The sequence below is a fragment of the Equus quagga genome, chromosome 1 (genome assembly GCF_021613505.1).
Source record: "Equus quagga isolate Etosha38 chromosome 1, UCLA_HA_Equagga_1.0, whole genome shotgun sequence".
Taxonomy (NCBI): domain Eukaryota; kingdom Metazoa; phylum Chordata; class Mammalia; order Perissodactyla; family Equidae; genus Equus; species Equus quagga.
Genome location: NC_060267.1, coordinates 68,910,928 through 68,928,007, shown reverse-complemented (window position 1 = coordinate 68,928,007; position 17,080 = coordinate 68,910,928). Strand labels below are relative to the sequence as shown.

At 39.7% G+C, this 17,080-nt stretch overlaps 1 protein-coding gene across 4 annotated transcripts in view; it reads left to right on the top strand.

Moving 5' to 3' along the window:
* The window catches only part of ABCA1 (ATP binding cassette subfamily A member 1), a 130,515-nt gene extending 115,147 nt beyond the window's left edge, over window positions 1–15,368 (top strand). For all 4 annotated transcript variants that reach the window (XM_046671442.1, XM_046671423.1, XM_046671432.1 and 1 more), the window contains 13 exons: window positions 1,863–1,978; window positions 2,077–2,221; window positions 3,617–3,740; window positions 4,823–4,952; window positions 5,223–5,343; window positions 6,144–6,206; window positions 6,841–6,947; window positions 9,004–9,145; window positions 9,524–9,658; window positions 10,613–10,716; window positions 11,291–11,383; window positions 12,038–12,281; window positions 12,901–15,368. In XM_046671442.1, the coding sequence (XP_046527398.1) occupies window positions 1,863–1,978; window positions 2,077–2,221; window positions 3,617–3,740; window positions 4,823–4,952; window positions 5,223–5,343; window positions 6,144–6,206; window positions 6,841–6,947; window positions 9,004–9,145; window positions 9,524–9,658; window positions 10,613–10,716; window positions 11,291–11,383; window positions 12,038–12,281; window positions 12,901–13,041 (1,665 nt within the window). In that variant the 3' untranslated portion in view covers window positions 13,042–15,368. The remainder of the gene's footprint in view (window positions 1–1,862; window positions 1,979–2,076; window positions 2,222–3,616; window positions 3,741–4,822; window positions 4,953–5,222; window positions 5,344–6,143; window positions 6,207–6,840; window positions 6,948–9,003; window positions 9,146–9,523; window positions 9,659–10,612; window positions 10,717–11,290; window positions 11,384–12,037; window positions 12,282–12,900) is intronic.
* The last annotated feature ends 1,712 nt before the right edge of the window (window positions 15,369–17,080 follow it).

Below are 17,080 nucleotides of genomic sequence, written 5' to 3'. Positions count from 1 at the left end.
AAAGAGCTCCTGGTTATCACCAGGAAGTGTTCTAGCTAGTCTAAAGACAAATGAAAAATGAAAAGGCAGAGATGGTTGTACACATTCATGTCACCAAACACGGTGTTAAGTGTAGAGCTGATCTCACACCAGAGAAGAAATCTCTCCACACTGACTACAATTAGTACCACCAACACCTAATTTCCTAAGTGAAAACTTTCAAAGAAACATTGAGTGGAAGACTCTGAGTCAAAACTCCAGTGCCTCTAACTTGTCCGATAGATTTTTAATCTCCAGAGTCAGAGCATTCTTTTGTCTTACTAGGAAATCCATCTGTCATTTGAAAACTCTCTACATTTTGCCAGAAGCTTATCCATCCATTGCAAACATGTTTTTATGCCAGCTATCATATATTGTTTCTCTTTGGACCAATTTGGAGGACTTCAAAGAGTTCTTAAGTTCTAATTTTTGTAAAGTAGGGTTGAAATATATCTCCCTGTGAATTCCATTAATTGTAAGCCACATGGAGCAAATTTAATTCTTCTCCCACTGGACAGCCCCTCAGATATTTGAAGACAACTTTCCTTTAACCTAAATCTTTCCTAGATAAGATGATACATAACACACTCTGTAATCTCTAAAGCACTGTACAAATGTGAGTGATGATGATGGTGATGATGTCTGTGCTGATTATAGGAAGCCTCTCAGACCTGTCACTCTTCTGATCTGATCACCTCTCTATGGCCACGCTCCATATTGCTAATGTCCCTTTTGAAAAGCAAAGCCCAGAATTAACCTTGTGTTCAGGCTGTGATCTGAATGGTTACGAGTCTAGAGAGAGTGAACCTTAATCCCATACTTCTATTACTCAGCCCAAGGGTATTGTGTTTTGGAAGTAGCACTCTCTTGTTGGCAACTTGGTAGTGAACTGAAATTTCCATTTCACAGGAATGATTGTTGATGGGGTCTCTTTTATTATATACTAATGCAATGGACTTTTTTGAACCCAAACTTTATATTTATCCCTGTTAAACTGCATGTTGTTTAATATCCATTTGTTTTTGTTTTTATCTTGATCCAATAATTACTTCATTCAGTAAACACACACTGAGTGCTCACTATGTGTCTGACTGTACCAGGCTTGGGGAGATTCAGAGATGAAAGATGAAGTCCTTGAACTCAGGACCATCATGTATCTTCCTGTGTATTATATGTCCCTCCCTGCTTTAGAGGTTTGCTATAAGCATGTCTGAGGCAGAGCCATGCAGACTGAAGCTGCAAATTCTTCTAACAGCCGACAAACCCAGTCACCTCACTGCCTGTGCTTTGCTCTGCCAGCTGTGAATTCTCATAATTATCCTGTGGTCAAGTCTTAATTTCTGCATTTTAATGCTTGATACACTGTCAGGATAGACTTTAAAATGATTTTCAGTGTGATGAAACAATCTGACATTCATGTTGTAAGTGCTTACCTCATAAATAGATTACATGTGAGATTGAACTTGGGCAGACTATAATTATAGCATTAATGATGAAACAGACGTGATCATCTTCAGGAAGAATAATGGAAGCTTATTTGCTGCCTGTGAAATTGAAATTACTGTGACTGGGAATCCATCGTTCAGTAAGTTTACTGAGCGTGACACCTTGCCTTAGCTGTTGGAAAGACAGAAAGGGCATGTAGTTTATAAAATCGGCCAAGGGTAAAATGCTTGTCAAAATGTATTGTCCAGTGTTTTGATTAATAGTTTATGTGGCTTCATTAATTGGAAGTTATTCTCCAATATGTTTTTCTGCCCTTTCTTGTCCGATGGTGGTGAAGGCTTGTGCTGGGTTGTGTCTTTGACGTAGGGGTGAACTTTATTCCCTTGTTTCACTTTCAGTGCAACTATGTGGTCCCTGCCACGCTGGTCATTATCATCTTCATCTGCTTCCAGCAGAAGTCCTATGTGTCCTCCACCAACCTGCCTGTGCTAGCCCTTCTGCTTTTGCTGTATGGGTAAGCTACATGGATATCAGTGGCTAAGGCATATGGTGCCCAATGGCAGAGGGAAGGCAGGGGACACCCAGTGGACATTTGTCTTTGTGCCTCACCAGGTGGTCCATCACACCTCTCATGTACCCCGCCTCCTTCGTGTTCAAGATCCCCAGCACAGCCTACGTGGTCCTCACTAGCGTGAACCTCTTCATCGGGATCAATGGCAGTGTGGCCACTTTTGTGCTGGAGCTCTTCACCAACAATGTGAGTTCTGCAGAGAGAGCGCCTCCTGCTGGGATGAGCTCTCTGGGTGCCAGAGGACAGTGTTTAATCATGGTTTTATTCTACTAGTCTGTGGTGTTAACACCACCAACCACTCTGTCCTTTTTCAGATTCTCTCTTCTCTCTGTTTGCACAGCATCTCTCTTCTCCTTTTCCTTATATTTCTCTGATCAAACCTTTCAGTTTCCTTTGACATGTTCTTTTCTACTCCTTTCTGTTTAAATGTTGCTTTTTTCAGTATTCTGTCCTCTGCCATCTCTGCTTTCCACTTTAGATACTGTCTCTGGGGATGCTCTTCATTCCCAAGGCTTTACGGCCACCTCTCAGTGTCATGTGCTGTCATCTCTCAGCTCTATGCCTTTAGCCCTGATTGTTCCCGTGAACTTTAGTCTCAGTCTTACTTGCTTAGTGGATGACTCCATTGAATTGACAGACACCCCAGACTCGACATGTCCTAATCGCCTTTCTCCTCAGAACCTACTGTTTCTCTTGCCATTCCTGTCACACTGAATGACTCTTCAACAAGATCTCTTCAACAAGGTTCCCTGTCCATTCCTCCTGTCATTACCTTTGTCCAGAGGCCTTAACTTAGCACACACGGCCTTTCAGAGGTGTACAACCCTTTCTGGCCAGTTCCCACCACACCCTTTCCCAAGGCACTGTAAGTTGCTCCTTCAGCTGAGTTGTCCCTTAAACTCGCCACACTCCTGTAGGCCTGGCTTTAAATATCCTTCCTCTATCAGAGTCTCGTGATGTCTCACTTACCCTTCAAGGCTGAGCTCAAATGTGAAGCTTTCCTTACCTGCCTTATGGGAGGTGCTCTCTCTTCCCTATGCTCCCAGAGCCTGCAGTTCATGCCTCCAGTACAACACATAGCCAATTATGTAGTAACTTCCTCAGTAGAGACTGTTTCTTATTAACCTTTGCCTCTCCTGTGCCCTAACACTGTGCGTCCAGCACGTAGCAACTTACTCAGTTATCAGATATTTGGCCACTGCTGGCTTGATGTATTTGAGAAGAATTTTTAAAATTCCCACAAAATCCTGAAACTGAAATATTGATCCAGAAATGAGCAATTTGCTTTTAAAATGCTAAGCAAATATTTTGTTATGGATTTGCTTCTGATTAAACATAACCATGTTTCTAAACTTTGCTCATATTTCTCCATATTGATAGCATTATTCCAGATATTCTAAAGACCAAAATTTTATGACATTATATATCATCAGCTATGGCTGCTGCTATCTGAATGCAAAGGTTCACTTTGACCCCAGGGAATCCAATTTTTTTCTATCCCATATTTCAGACTTTGATAAAATTTTAGCCTAAACTATAAATGACATTCAGTCTCTCACTCTCTCTGTCTTATTGTTTTAGAAGCTGAATAACATCAATGATATCCTGAAGTCCGTGTTCTTGATCTTCCCACATTTTTGCCTGGGACGTGGGCTCATTGACATGGTGAAAAACCAGGCCATGGCTGATGCCTTGGAAAGGTTTGGTGAGTGACAGCAGTGACTGGAGGATGCTTCGACAGAGATAGCAGTTTGCAGGGACCTTGGTGCTCTGGTCTTTGTTTGGGAAAGAGGCTGGTACCAGGGCACAGGACTTCTCACCACTGATAAGGCTCATCACAACGTGGCTGGTTTTGGCTTGGGCCTTGTGACACAACCGTTTGTCTGTGCCTCTGATAGCACTGAGAAAAGTGAGAGGGCAGTTTTGGAGCTAGGGAAAATACTGGCTTTAGTATTTAGTGTGGACCCAGTGCCTAATGCCACTGGTTGGGTTTGTCAGAGTCACTGGGAAAGTCAAACCACAGCTTTGAGAATTAGATACAGGCCAGAGAATCAGAAGAAAGATGCACACTTTGGCTCTGACTCTTAGGAAAATCACGGGCCTGCAGATATGGCCATATATTACCTTTTACATAGTCTATAAAAAGGTAATTTATTGTAGCTCTTTCTACCTTCAAAGTCTTTAAAAATATTTCTCCTGTGGCCACGTTATGATTCTTTATCCACTGGCTCATGTAGTTAGATGGCCATGTTATTTAATAGATATAGAAGAGGGACTTTTTTGAACCTTTCCAAGTTTTTCCAACTTGGAGGTACAAAGGAGATGTATAAGGAATTTAGGGAATATTTACATAAAACCAGGTGGTTTAATTGAGTCACTAGGTTACATGATATGCTACTGAAAGGGGCATCTTTTTAAAAGTACTTTTTCTAATCTTTCTTAAGCGAAACTTATAATTTGCTAAATAACCTAAGAATTACCCTGGATTGTTTGCTTTTTAAAAAAGGGTTTTTGGCATGTCTCATTAAAAAGGAAACATTATATATTTTAGATGAAGTTACAGATCTAATATACGTTGGCTCTGAAGTTCTGATTGACACTGGGTCCCAGTATATTTCTCCAAAACTCTACCCTAAATCAGATTTGGAAAGTGGTTACTCCGTTATTTTTTCCTCCTTGTCATGGGTGATAACCATTGGTGTTTCTAGGAACACAGGTGCATTTGAGCCTGAATTTGGGGTCTTAGGTGCCTCCATTCTGACTGGATCTCTGCATTCTGTCTGCCAGGGGAGAATCGCTTTGTCTCACCACTGTCTTGGGACTTGGTGGGACGAAACCTCTTCGCCATGGCTGTGGAAGGGGTAGTGTTCTTCCTCATCACTGTTCTGATCCAGTACAGATTCTTCATCAGGCCCAGGTGAGTTTCCCTCAGAATTCATGGAGTGCCTGGTTGAGGGTCACAGAAGAGGAGCACAGGGACATGCTCCTCAGCAGTGGTTGGATTGAATTGAACTCAAAGCAGGCGATTAAACTGATTGTCCTATGTCCTAATGTAGGCATCCCCTAGCCCCCAACACTGCCGATCAGGGAAACTGGAGAGTAGATTTTATAGGACTGCTTTAGAAAGTGGATCTTTGTCTTGAAAAACAGCTTGAAAGGTTGATTTTTCTTAAATTTTTTCTCCTAGACCTGTAAATGCAAAGCTTCCTCCTTTGAATGATGAGGATGAAGATGTCAGGCGAGAAAGACAGAGAATTCTTGATGGTGGAGGACAGAATGATATCTTGGAAATCAAGGAGTTGACTAAGGTGAGGCAATGAGAACAGGCTATAACTTGTCTTCAGTTTTTTTCAGCTTTATATGTTGGAAATGAGCATTTTGCTGACTTGCTTAATAAAAAGAGCATGCTTCCTAAAATGTGCATCTAAACCAAGTTTCTGTCAATTTTATTTTATTTAAAATGCACTGTGGGGACTTCTTAATTAAAGAAATCCTACTGAGAATACTTTTGTAATGTGAATTCTCAATCTCAAGTATATTTGTTTTTCACATTTACATTTATGTGTTTGTTATTAAAATATACTAATATTGTATATCTACTGTATATCTATTAGTATGAGGTAGGGAGAATAAGTGGTTGGCTTTGAGTTTCGTAGTTCAAAAAGCTGAGATTGTATATCACCATTGCTCAGGAGGAGGATCTGAATTAGATGCCAGAATCCTAGTAATTCACTTTTTGGTAATATATACCATATTTGCAAAGTTTTGATTATAAGTTTTTACCCTGTAGAATTTAATTTTTAAACTATCTACAATATCTTTGTACATTAATTGAAAAATTATGTAGATATTAATGACAATTTTTTTTAAATGTTGATATTAGATTAAAAACAAAAAGAAGTTTGCTTTTATTTTGAGCCTCAGAGTCATTCAGAAGCCACTTGCCACAGAGATAGACCAAGGCTCTTAGCACATCAAATATGCGACTTCGTCTTATCCATGGGTCTTATTTTGTGTTGTGTTTGGGTTATAATTCCCTCTTCCACCGTTGCTTGGGATGGCTGTGAGTCACCGCAGCTCATGACTTTTTGCCTTTCATTTGCTGCAGGTGTACAGAAGGAAGAGGAAGCCTGCTGTTGACAGGATTTGTGTTGGCATTCCTCCTGGCGAGGTAAAGGCACTGTGTCTACACTGTGTTTGTCCCTAGTAATTCAGACTGTCTCTACCAATCCAACAATAATGTCTGTGAGGGTAAAAATGGTTTTTAAAGGCTTCTTTATTTATGTCTATGTGGAGCAATTAGTCATTGAGAGGATGGGGACCCCATTTCTCAGAAGAGAACGATTTTGGATAATCTCAGGCAATTTAAGAAAAGCATGCACATCCAGAACATGATTTTGTGATCTGTTCAAGATGACGATGAAATTCTAATAGATTTTAAAAAATAGATTTTCTCCTTTCTCATTCATGTTTGTGTTCTTTTATGCCCTGTAGCAAGATTAGAGGGTGAATGTGACGAGTTGGCTTCCATGACTGCTTTACACGTTAACTTTGGCCTCAACCTGATGACTCAGATAATATTTACAAATATGCTCACCCTTAAAATGATCTCATCATCAAATATGTGTTTAAATATCTACATGAGTTCTTAAAACCAAAAAAATATTTGACTCTTCTGTGATATTTAAGAACGATGTTTTAGGATCATGTCATATAAAGACTAAGCTGAGATGACGCTTTTATAAGGATCATTTATATTCAGACTTGTAGTAGTTTGCTTACACAACTTACTCAATCTTTTTCAGTGCTTTGGACTTCTGGGAGTTAATGGGGCTGGGAAATCATCAACTTTCAAGATGTTAACTGGAGATACCACTGTTACCAGGGGAGATGCTTTCCTTAACAAAAATAGGTGAGAAAAGAAGTTGTCTGTATTTTGCCACAAAGACTTTTTCTTACTTTATTTGAATAAATATATTGTTATTTTTCTGATTATAACAGTACTGTATAGTTTATAAAAATGTTGAAATAAAGTGTAAAGAAGAAAAATAAAAACATCCATAATCCCACTTCTCCAAATCTATTTTATATATACATATAAATGTATTATAAAATTGAGATCATACTGTATCTAGATTTTTAAATTAGTTTTTATTGTTAATGAGCATATTATATTTCCCAGAGTTATATATTCTGAGATGTAGAATTTCACATTGCTGCATAAAATTCCCCTATATACACGTACCTCTCATTTATTTAGTCAGTTCCTTCTGTTGGACATTTATTAGTTTCTATTTTTCACTATGTAAATATGTCCTTGGATTCATCTTTGATTATTTCCTCAGGGAAAGTTCCTACAAGGTAAAAGGGTAGGTACTTGTGAAATTGCCCTCTCTGAAGGGTGTACCACTTGATGAGGCCACCATCAAGCCATTATCTGAGAAGGCACAGGTCACTAAGCAGTCTGATCTTTGGGTGCAGCTCCACTTTAGAGATCTGTTAGCCAACGTTACCCGTGAGCACTCTAAGTATGTACGGCTTCTCTGGGCTTTTTACATGGAGAAATGGTATAAGGCGGTGGCTTTCAGACCTTTCTGACTGTGACCCATAATAGCAAATACATTTACCTCTCAACCCATAAATACATAAAAACACATGAACATGCACACATATAAGTTAAATAAAAGTTTCATAAAACAATACTACTCTTACTACTTGTAGTGCACTGTGATATTTCTTATTCTACTCTATACCATGTCATTAAAAAATGCTGGTCGTGACCCACTAAATTTATTTCACAACCCACTAGAGGGTGACGACTCACAATTTGAAACCAGTTGACAAGGCTGCTAGCCAATAAAATTGAAAAGAGCAAAGAACTTAATGTACTCATGGATCTCCTCTGTCTCATACCAGTTTTATCAGTGGCAGTGTAAAGAGTGTATTTAAGAGAACAGAAGTTCTGGAATGGCAGGCCTAGGGCTACACACCTGCTTCCCCAGGCTTGTTCCTAGTATGAGGATCCTGGGGCTTATAGTAATGGTAGCAATAACTGGCCTGAACTCAGGTTTGTCACAGTGACTTATTGTAAGTGGTGGCTTGGGCATTGTAGCTGTGAGGGCCAGGCACGGTGTCTTTGGGCATCTCAGTCATAATTTTGGAAAAGGCTGGACCTGGGAGTACTAACTAGCAATGCAGAGAGGTGTGAGTACTGCTGAAAGGCCAAACTCAGGGCTGTCCAGAGGTGGCTAAAGTGTAGCCATCAGACTGGATATGACACTGAGCATTTCCCACATCAAGGATTCTTAACCTGAGATTGGCTTCATAGGACCTAAAATCTGCCCCCACCAATATATGTAAAATTCTGTCTAAACGTATAGCTTTTTCTTGTCACTAGATTCTCAGAGGATCTATGATCAAGGAAACAGGAGAGTAGCTGGCTTGGCTATTTAGCAGGACCAAGGGGTCTGGAGCATGCTGTGGCTGAGTCATTCTATGGGCAGCAGAAAGCAGAGGGGGGTCACACCTAGGGTTTCTGGGCCTTCTCTGGGTCTGAATGGTCATGGAGACTTTGGAGCAACAAGGAGCTTGGTACATATGATTGGGCCACAGAGTCAAGTCTGGGATGGAGAGTTAGTGTTAAGGCCCCAGGAGTGTGTGACTGAGGTTGTTGTAGAGATGGTGCTGTGGTTGGAATGGACTTGGGGATTTTGAAATGGGACTGAATCTGCAGATTGAGGTGTTGGGGGAGACAGGGCAAGGACTGGGCAGGATAGAGGCAGGAGCTTTGACTGCCAGGAGGGGCTGGCATCCTGGGGGCAGAAAGGCTGTTCCTTCAAGCTGCAGCAAGTGGGCTCACTGGTATTTTTGTCATGCACAAGTGTGCTTTATAGGAACATTCAGCAAGACTGTCTCATCAGAGTATCTCTAAATGCTTAAACCCTGACCAGTTTTGTTTTTCTTTGCAGTATCTTATCAAACATCCACGAAGTTCATCAGAACATGGGCTATTGTCCTCAATTTGATGCCATCACAGAGCTACTGACTGGAAGAGAACATGTGGAGTTCTTTGCTCTCTTGAGAGGAGTCCCAGAGAAAGAAGTTGGCAAGGTACTGTGGGCACCAGAAAGCCAGCCTGCCTCCCTTGGCATCCTATCAGTATACCTTATGACTTTAACTTTCACACGTGACCATTGGCTTCAGGCTATTTTTCCTCATGGATGCAGCACTATGAAATGCTGGCTCTCTGCACCTGCTTTCAGGGTGGGAATCCGTGATGGTGGTGGGATGGGGATGGGTGGATGGGCACATGCTGGAGGGGGAGAGAGAGTGCTGCTCCCACACACACGAATCCCTTCCCTCTGCTTTTGGCTCCTTGGCACGGGCCAGGTTATGATTACAGAATCTGGGAGAGTTTTCATATAAGTGTAAGAAAGCACAGCAATTACCAAACCACACAAAAGTCAAGGTGTTTTTTAATCACTCTAGGTTGGTGAGTGGGCAATTCGGAAACTAGGCCTTGTGAAGTATGGAGAAAAATATGCCGGTAACTATAGTGGAGGCAACAAGCGCAAGCTCTCAACAGCCATGGCTCTGATTGGTGGGCCTCCTGTGGTGTTTCTGGTGAGTGTAACTGTGAATGGAAAACATTACTCTTGTACAGTCTGTATGTCCAGGGATGTTGCACGACTGGCTGGCAATGGCAAGCCCTCTTCCCCCAGCCAGGACCAGCAGAGCAGCCTCAGAGAACCAGAGGGAAGCTTTCTTGTTTCTCTCCTTGACACATACTTGGGAGGCTCTGCCACACCCTCAGATGCTCCAAAAGAGAGGTACTCCAGGGACTTTGTTTTTCTGGCATAGAGAACCCTGACAAGTGTGGCTGAGGCTGGATATGTGATCTGACCTTTCTCTGGAACATTCTTTCTGACCATCTATGTGTTTGTCCCCTGAGGATGGAGTGTGTGGACACAGCTTCAAGATCCCTAAGGTTGTGCCTGAGTCATAGTTCCTTACATACAGATAGATGGAAACCAGAAGGTTAGACTGGACACTGGCCCTTGCTTGACCCTTTGTCTTCTGTGGAGAAGAACATTGAAGTTATTACAGGAAGAAGCCTTGGGTTGAGGCTTTAAGTTATCCAGACCATTTGGATCTGGAATTTGTTTCTCTAAGATGAGCTGGAGTGAGGTAAAATAAAATAAGAAGAATAGGAATTTTACCCAAACTTTATACTGACTTCAGTAGAGGTTTGAGACAAAAATAATTTTTAGTATATACTTGTCAGTCGTGAAAAGATGAATGAAAGTAAATGGCTTTTCCCCTTCCCTTTCTGTTTATTTGGAGAAATTTAATTTCATAAAATATTATTTGAGTTTTCTACTTCAATGACACATTTATAAAAGTTACAAACAAATATGAAACTTATTTTTGTATGTAAGGTCTGGTTCTTTGGCCCATCAAGAAATAACTAGAATGGTAAGTTAAAATTTAGGCTATTTCAAAGATGTTTCTGCATTTAAAAACAAATATTTGGTGTTTTTTCAGCAAATAATAGAACTTATTTTATTCTGATTACAGGATGAACCGACCACAGGCATGGATCCCAAAGCGCGGCGATTCCTGTGGAATTGTGCCCTAAGTATTGTCAAGGAAGGGAGATCAGTAGTGCTTACATCTCATAGGTTGGTAGAGAAGACTTGTCTTCACTTCTGTGTTGTCTATTTTTACGTTTTCCAAGTAGTATATATGACCATTGTGTAAAAATCAGAAAATAAAGAAAGGCAAGGAGAAAAACAATTATAATCACCTGAAATTGCATCACTAGGAGACAACCATTACTACCATTGGATGATATATCTTTGCAGAGTTTTCCTATAAAAATCTACACACAAGTGTGTGTATGTTTTTACAAGCAAAAATGCAAGCTTAGTATGTACACTGCTCTTCTTCACTTCACAGTGTATTGTGACTGTTATTCCAAGTCAGTAGATTTAGATGTGTCATCATTTCTTATAGCTCTCTGTGGTAGCAGCACTGTTTCTCTTTCTGTAGACACTTGGATCATTGCCGATGTTTTTCACAATTGTAAACAGCACTGCAGTGTTATCCCTACATCTTCATGTATTTCTAACAGGATGCAATGATGCCCTAGGAACCTGGGAATCCATTTCTTTGAAATGCCAGATGTCATGGTGATGTTCTGATGGTTGTCGGAACATCTCTCTCAAACTAAAACCTCGTTCTGTTTCCCCACAGTATGGAAGAGTGTGAAGCGCTTTGCACTAGGATGGCAATTATGGTCAATGGGAGGTTCAGGTGTCTTGGCAGCGTCCAACATCTGAAAAATAGGTAACAAAAATAATTGCTTTGGGATAGCACCTACTGAGAAAGCTTGTATTTATTTTTTTGTGAGTGTATAAATGGTGGCTCTAAAATAAAGGGAAATGAACTGAGAAAAATGGTATAGTAGAAAGAATGAGGGCTCTGAAGTCAAATAGCCGTGTTCAAATTCTATCTTTACTTTCTCCTGGTTGTGTGCCCTTTGGACATGTAACTTAACCTCCCTGAGAGTCAGTGGCCTGGGAATATCTACTTTGTAGCTTTGTTACATAGATGAAATGGAAAGATTTACACACATTGGTGTGGTTATAGTGCAGGCTTTGGAGTGGAAAACAAAGGAGTCCACATGCTGGCCCTTCCACAGATGAGCTCTGTGCCAGGGCAGGTGACGAACTCCCTGGGCTCAGTTTCTCTGTAACGTCAGTCAGACTTCATAGGTCCAGGTGAGGATTAAGTGAAATCACACGTCTGGGCGCTTGGTCTCGCACCTCACACAGAACAGGTATTCAGTAAATGAAAACTAGTTCCTTTTGTCAGATACTTGTTTCTGGCTCTGTCAGAGACTTTCCTTTTCCATGACACCAATTGGGTTCTCAGGGTTAAATATTCTTTTGAGATGTTTCCTGAGGATCTTCCATTTGGATTCTTTTTTTCTGCTTTCAGGTTTGGGGATGGTTATACTATAGTTGTACGGATAGCAGGGTCCAACCCTGATCTGAAGCCTGTCCAGGAGTTCTTTGGACTCGCCTTTCCAGGAAGTGTCCTCAAAGAGAAGCACCGGAACATGCTCCAGTACCAGCTTCCATCTTCACTATCTTCTCTGGCCAGGATATTCAGCATCCTTTCCCAGAGCAAAAAGCGACTCCACATAGAAGACTACTCTGTTTCTCAGACAACACTTGACCAAGTAAGCTTTGAGTGTGAGAAGCAGATTTACTTTTCAGAGCAATGATTCCTGCCCTCTCTCCTCTACCCCCATAATGGGCCCTAGAGCAGTTTACCCCATCTGAGCTTGAATTGCTGGTGGTATTCTACTAGCTGTGCTTTTTACTAAACCTCTCTGAATCTGAAAAGAGATGATGCTATCTACTTTATAGAGTTATTGTGAGAATAGATTGTAATATTCATACTAACTACCATTTGCTGAGTACCTACCATGGGCCAGGCATTTTTCCAGGTGTTCTTTTCCATTTAAATCAGATAACATCAAGTACCAAACAAGTCCTGGCACTTAGGTATTCGGTAAATGCTAGTTTTCTACTCTCTCCCCTTTAATCAAGCCTGTATGAGTCAAAGTAAATAGATGCTTGAGCAGTTGATATGAGGGGCAATGTAGAAGGTCAGTTTTTAAATGGTTCATGCTCTTTCAAGTATTACCCTCTTCCTGTCACACACAGTTTCCTAGTTCATCTATGTTTGCAATCTTCTATTCTCTTACTTGATCTATTTCCACATGTAGAAAAATGCAGCTAGAAAGAGCGAGCAAGTTGAGAGGTATTTATAAAGGTCCCTCTTTCTTTTGACAGGTATTTGTAAACTTTGCCAAGGACCAAAGTGATGACGACCACTTAAAAGACCTGTCATTACACAAAAACCAGACAGTCGTGGATGTTGCACTTCTGACATCTTTTCTGCAGGATGAGAAAGTGAAAGAAAGTTATGTATGAAGAATACTGTTCATGCAAAGTGGCTGACAGAAAGGAGGAGCCAGCCCTTCCTTTGCACCATGTGAAGTGTTCCAGAGGAAAGAGCTGGATGTTTTTGTGGGAAGAAGTAAACTGGATACTGTACTGATACTATTCAATGCAATGCAATTCAATGCAATGAAAACAAAATTCCATTACAGGGGCAGTGCCTTTGTAGCCTATGTTTTGTATGGCTCTCGAGTGAAAAAGACTTGAATTTAGTTTATTACCTATGTGAAACTCTAGTATGGAACCCAGTGGACATATGGGTTTGAAATACTTTTTTGTTCCTTTGTATTCTCACTGAGGTTGCAACAATAATTCATCAAGTAATCATGGCCAGTGATTATTTTTCAAAATCATAAGGCATGCACATCCTCATTCATCAAGCCATGCCATGCCAAGAGACTGGTTTCCCGGTGACACATCCATTGCTGGCAATGAGTGCACCAGAATTACTAGTGCCAAGTTGCTTAGAAAGCCTGAAGCACCATGGTGTGTCATGCACACTTTCGTGAAAGCTGCTCTGCTCAGAGTCTATCAACATCCTTAAATATCAGGTGACAAAATGGTGCCATATGTGGAGAAGGTCCTGCTTTGATTCCCACTTTGGTGAGCTGCTCTGGTGGTGGTAACATGCAAACTGGGTGGCTCTAGACAAACGAAGTTTGCTTCCATTGTTATGTCGTCCCTTGCTTGGAGCCATGGGTCTCCAGGGTCGTCTTTCTGGGACTCTTTAAATATACTTACCTCTTGGTAAGAAGCAAAGAATCAGCAGCTGCATTGGTGGGGCTGCAAGCTGCAGAGCCCAGGGCATGGGATGAGAGAGATGGCACGTTCAAACCAAGGGAGGCCTGTGTCCTTTGTTCTGATTGTCTACTACGGTACACCGCATCTCAAGATCTTGTTGTTTGACACACATGTATTATTTCTGACTTTTTAAATTAATCTAGAATATGAAGAGATAGAGTTGTATTTTAACAAAAATCTTTGTACTTTTAATGTTATTTGGAATTTTAAGTTCTGTCAGTGACTTCGGAAACTTAGAATGGCCTCTTTGTGAAACCCTGTGGTGTAGAGGAGTATTGCATCACTAGCTTTATTTTCTCATCTAAGTTTGCAGTTGGATCGTCTGACTAGTGCCTACTGACCAGAAAACAGTGTGATGGTCAAGATCTCATGACAACATTATATTTGAATTTCTTTAAGATCATGTAAAATACTTTTAATTTCAGTTCATTAATCAGCTGTTTTTTAGTGTATGTTATAGCTGAATGAGTAAGTATGGATGGATGGAGTGGGGAGAAATTAAGTCTCAGTAGATTTCCTGTGCTATGTTATTCAGCTAACTGGTTGTTTTGTTGTGGTTGTGGGAGACTGCTGAAAGAATACTGGGCAGCCCACTTTTTGAAAAGAGCAACAATGCAAAAGCCAAGGAAGTTCAAATGTCATAAGGGTCATGAGACTAAACAATGAATACTTTACAGAGAACACAGCTAGCTTCAAAACTTGCTGAACATAACTTGTGCTTGTGGTATTTAGTGCCTTCAAATAATTGGCTTTGAACATCTTAACATCCCATTCTGACAGTCTCAGATTGTTCATCTCTTCAATAAAAACGGCAAATGCCCCACATTAAGTATATTTCAGACTTGTCTAATCCAGTCTTATTCTTTTTAAGTCAGTAAATTTAAAAAAAAATATTATTTCACTGATGCTTAATGTCATCTGTCTTACACAACAGAAATACAAGAGAACTAGTGTTTGGGTAAAGTTCAAGCAATTTTTCCATATCATTACTAATTTCTTCTTTTTCTAAAATTTAAATATTAACTCTAAAGGTGTAAGATTTCAAATCTATTTCAAATTAATCTCTATTCTTTTAAAATTTCCAGAACATTATCATGTAACTTGTTGCTTGGAAAAAGAAAATGACTTTTAGAAATTAATGCCAATACTGTTTTCCAAAATGATAAACAAATAATGAAGGCATATTTCCAATAACTACTGGCATGAGATCATTATATGTTATGCTATCTTTAATGCTATAAAATTCATAGGATAATTTAGTTTCTCCTTGTTTAATATTTTTTTCAAAATCAAACTTCTGTCTTCCCATTTCCCTAGAATCATGTTTTAATTCTCTATTGTATTAACTCTTTGAGCAGCTCCTTGCTTTAAAGGCCATATTTTAAAAAAATCAAAAGGCACTGTGAACTATTTTTAAAAAAATACAACTCTTCAATACAGATTTAACCTTTTTCTTTTCTTTTTGGTGAGGAGAATTGGCCCTGAGCTAACATCTGTTGCTAAGCTTCCTCTTTTTGCTTGAGGAAGGTTAGCCCTGAGCTAATGTCTGTGCCAGTCCTCCTCTCTTTTGTATGTGGGACTCTGCCACAGTGTGACTTTCCCAAGCGGTGTGTAGGTCACAGTATGACTTTCACGAGTGGTGTGTAGGTCCTGGGATCCGAACCTGTGAACCCTGGGCCGCCAAAATGGAGCATGCAAACTTAACCACTGCACCACTGCATCAGCCCCAGAAACTCTTCTGAAGCTAGAAGCAATCTACAGTTACACATCTACTTCATTAATATTGTTACCTTTTAGACTATCCAAATAGTAATCTTTTAAATTTTCCTAATTATAGTAGAAATTTTTACCAGCTCTATACTCAATCAAGTAAAATTTCTACATAATCCCTGTAGAAATGTAACTATGTGAGTTTCAAAAATTCTCAAAGTGTTCAGAGATTCCTGCCTTTGCTTCTTTTGGACACTCTGGAAACCTTATTAACAACTGTGAATATGAAAAATACAAAAGAAAACATTAACAAAGCTCTCTATACATAAATGCCCAGCACAGTTCATTGTTACAAAAACAAACCACCAAACCTCAAACTACTGTATTTCACTGTCTGTACTGAAAGCATAAGCATTGTGACCATTAAATGTTGCACATCATTCATTCGCTGTATAGTGATCATTGACTAAAGGGATTTGTCTGTTTTCTTCTTGTGGTTGTATATATCAGGTAAAGTTTTCTCCAAAGAGCCATGTGTCATATCATATTGAACCACTTTGATATTGAGATATTAATTTGTACCCTTGTTACTATTTACTAGTAATAATATAGTAGTATAATAATGTTGCTAATTCAAAATTGTTGCATCCTTTTTTATAGACTGTTTATATTTCCATAAAGGTTAAGTATTCTATTTTCCCTTCTTGTACCCTAGGATGAAGCTATGTTTTTGTGCTTTTTCTTTATCATGGCCCTTCATTCCAAGCACTTTATGCTGTCTGTAATGGGATCTATTTTTGCACTGGAATATCTGAGAATTGCAAAACTAGACAAAAGTTTCACAATAGATTTCTAAGTTAAATCATTTTCATGAAAAGGAAAAAAAGAAAAAAATTTGTATTGTCAATAACTTTATATGAAGTATTAAAGGCATATTTCCATGTTGTAATAGGTCACGAAATAAAGCTGTGACAGTTCTATGGGTCTGTACACATTTATTTTCGTGCATTCGTAGCACCACCTACTGTTAAAGTGTTATAAAGCCATTACAAGAATAAGAAATGTCTGCTTGTGGAGAGGAAGCTATTTGGCTCAAAAGTAGAAATTTTAGAAACGGCTAAATGTCCTGTTAATTACAAAAGAGAACTGAGGGGGCTGCTTGGAAGTAAAAGAAAGGGTGTTTTTGCACTTTCATGATTCAGTTAAGACAGAAACTGATATAAAGTAAGTTTAAGAGGTTTTTAGATAAACTTATTCTGCTTAATGATTATGAAGCTGTGGAGACCTCTGAAGATACTCCATAGCTAACCCCGTTTAATCAAAACCTCATTCCTCAGTTGGTATTGAGGAAGCTACAATGGCACCCTTGGTTTCTCTTTTGTTTATTCAACCAAAACTACAAGGACACATTGTGGCAAGTGTTCTGGCAAGGTGTTGGGCACTGTGGCAAGGGTGAGCATGCCAGAAAAGTAGAAAAGCTAGCAGGAGAAAGAGGCTGAAA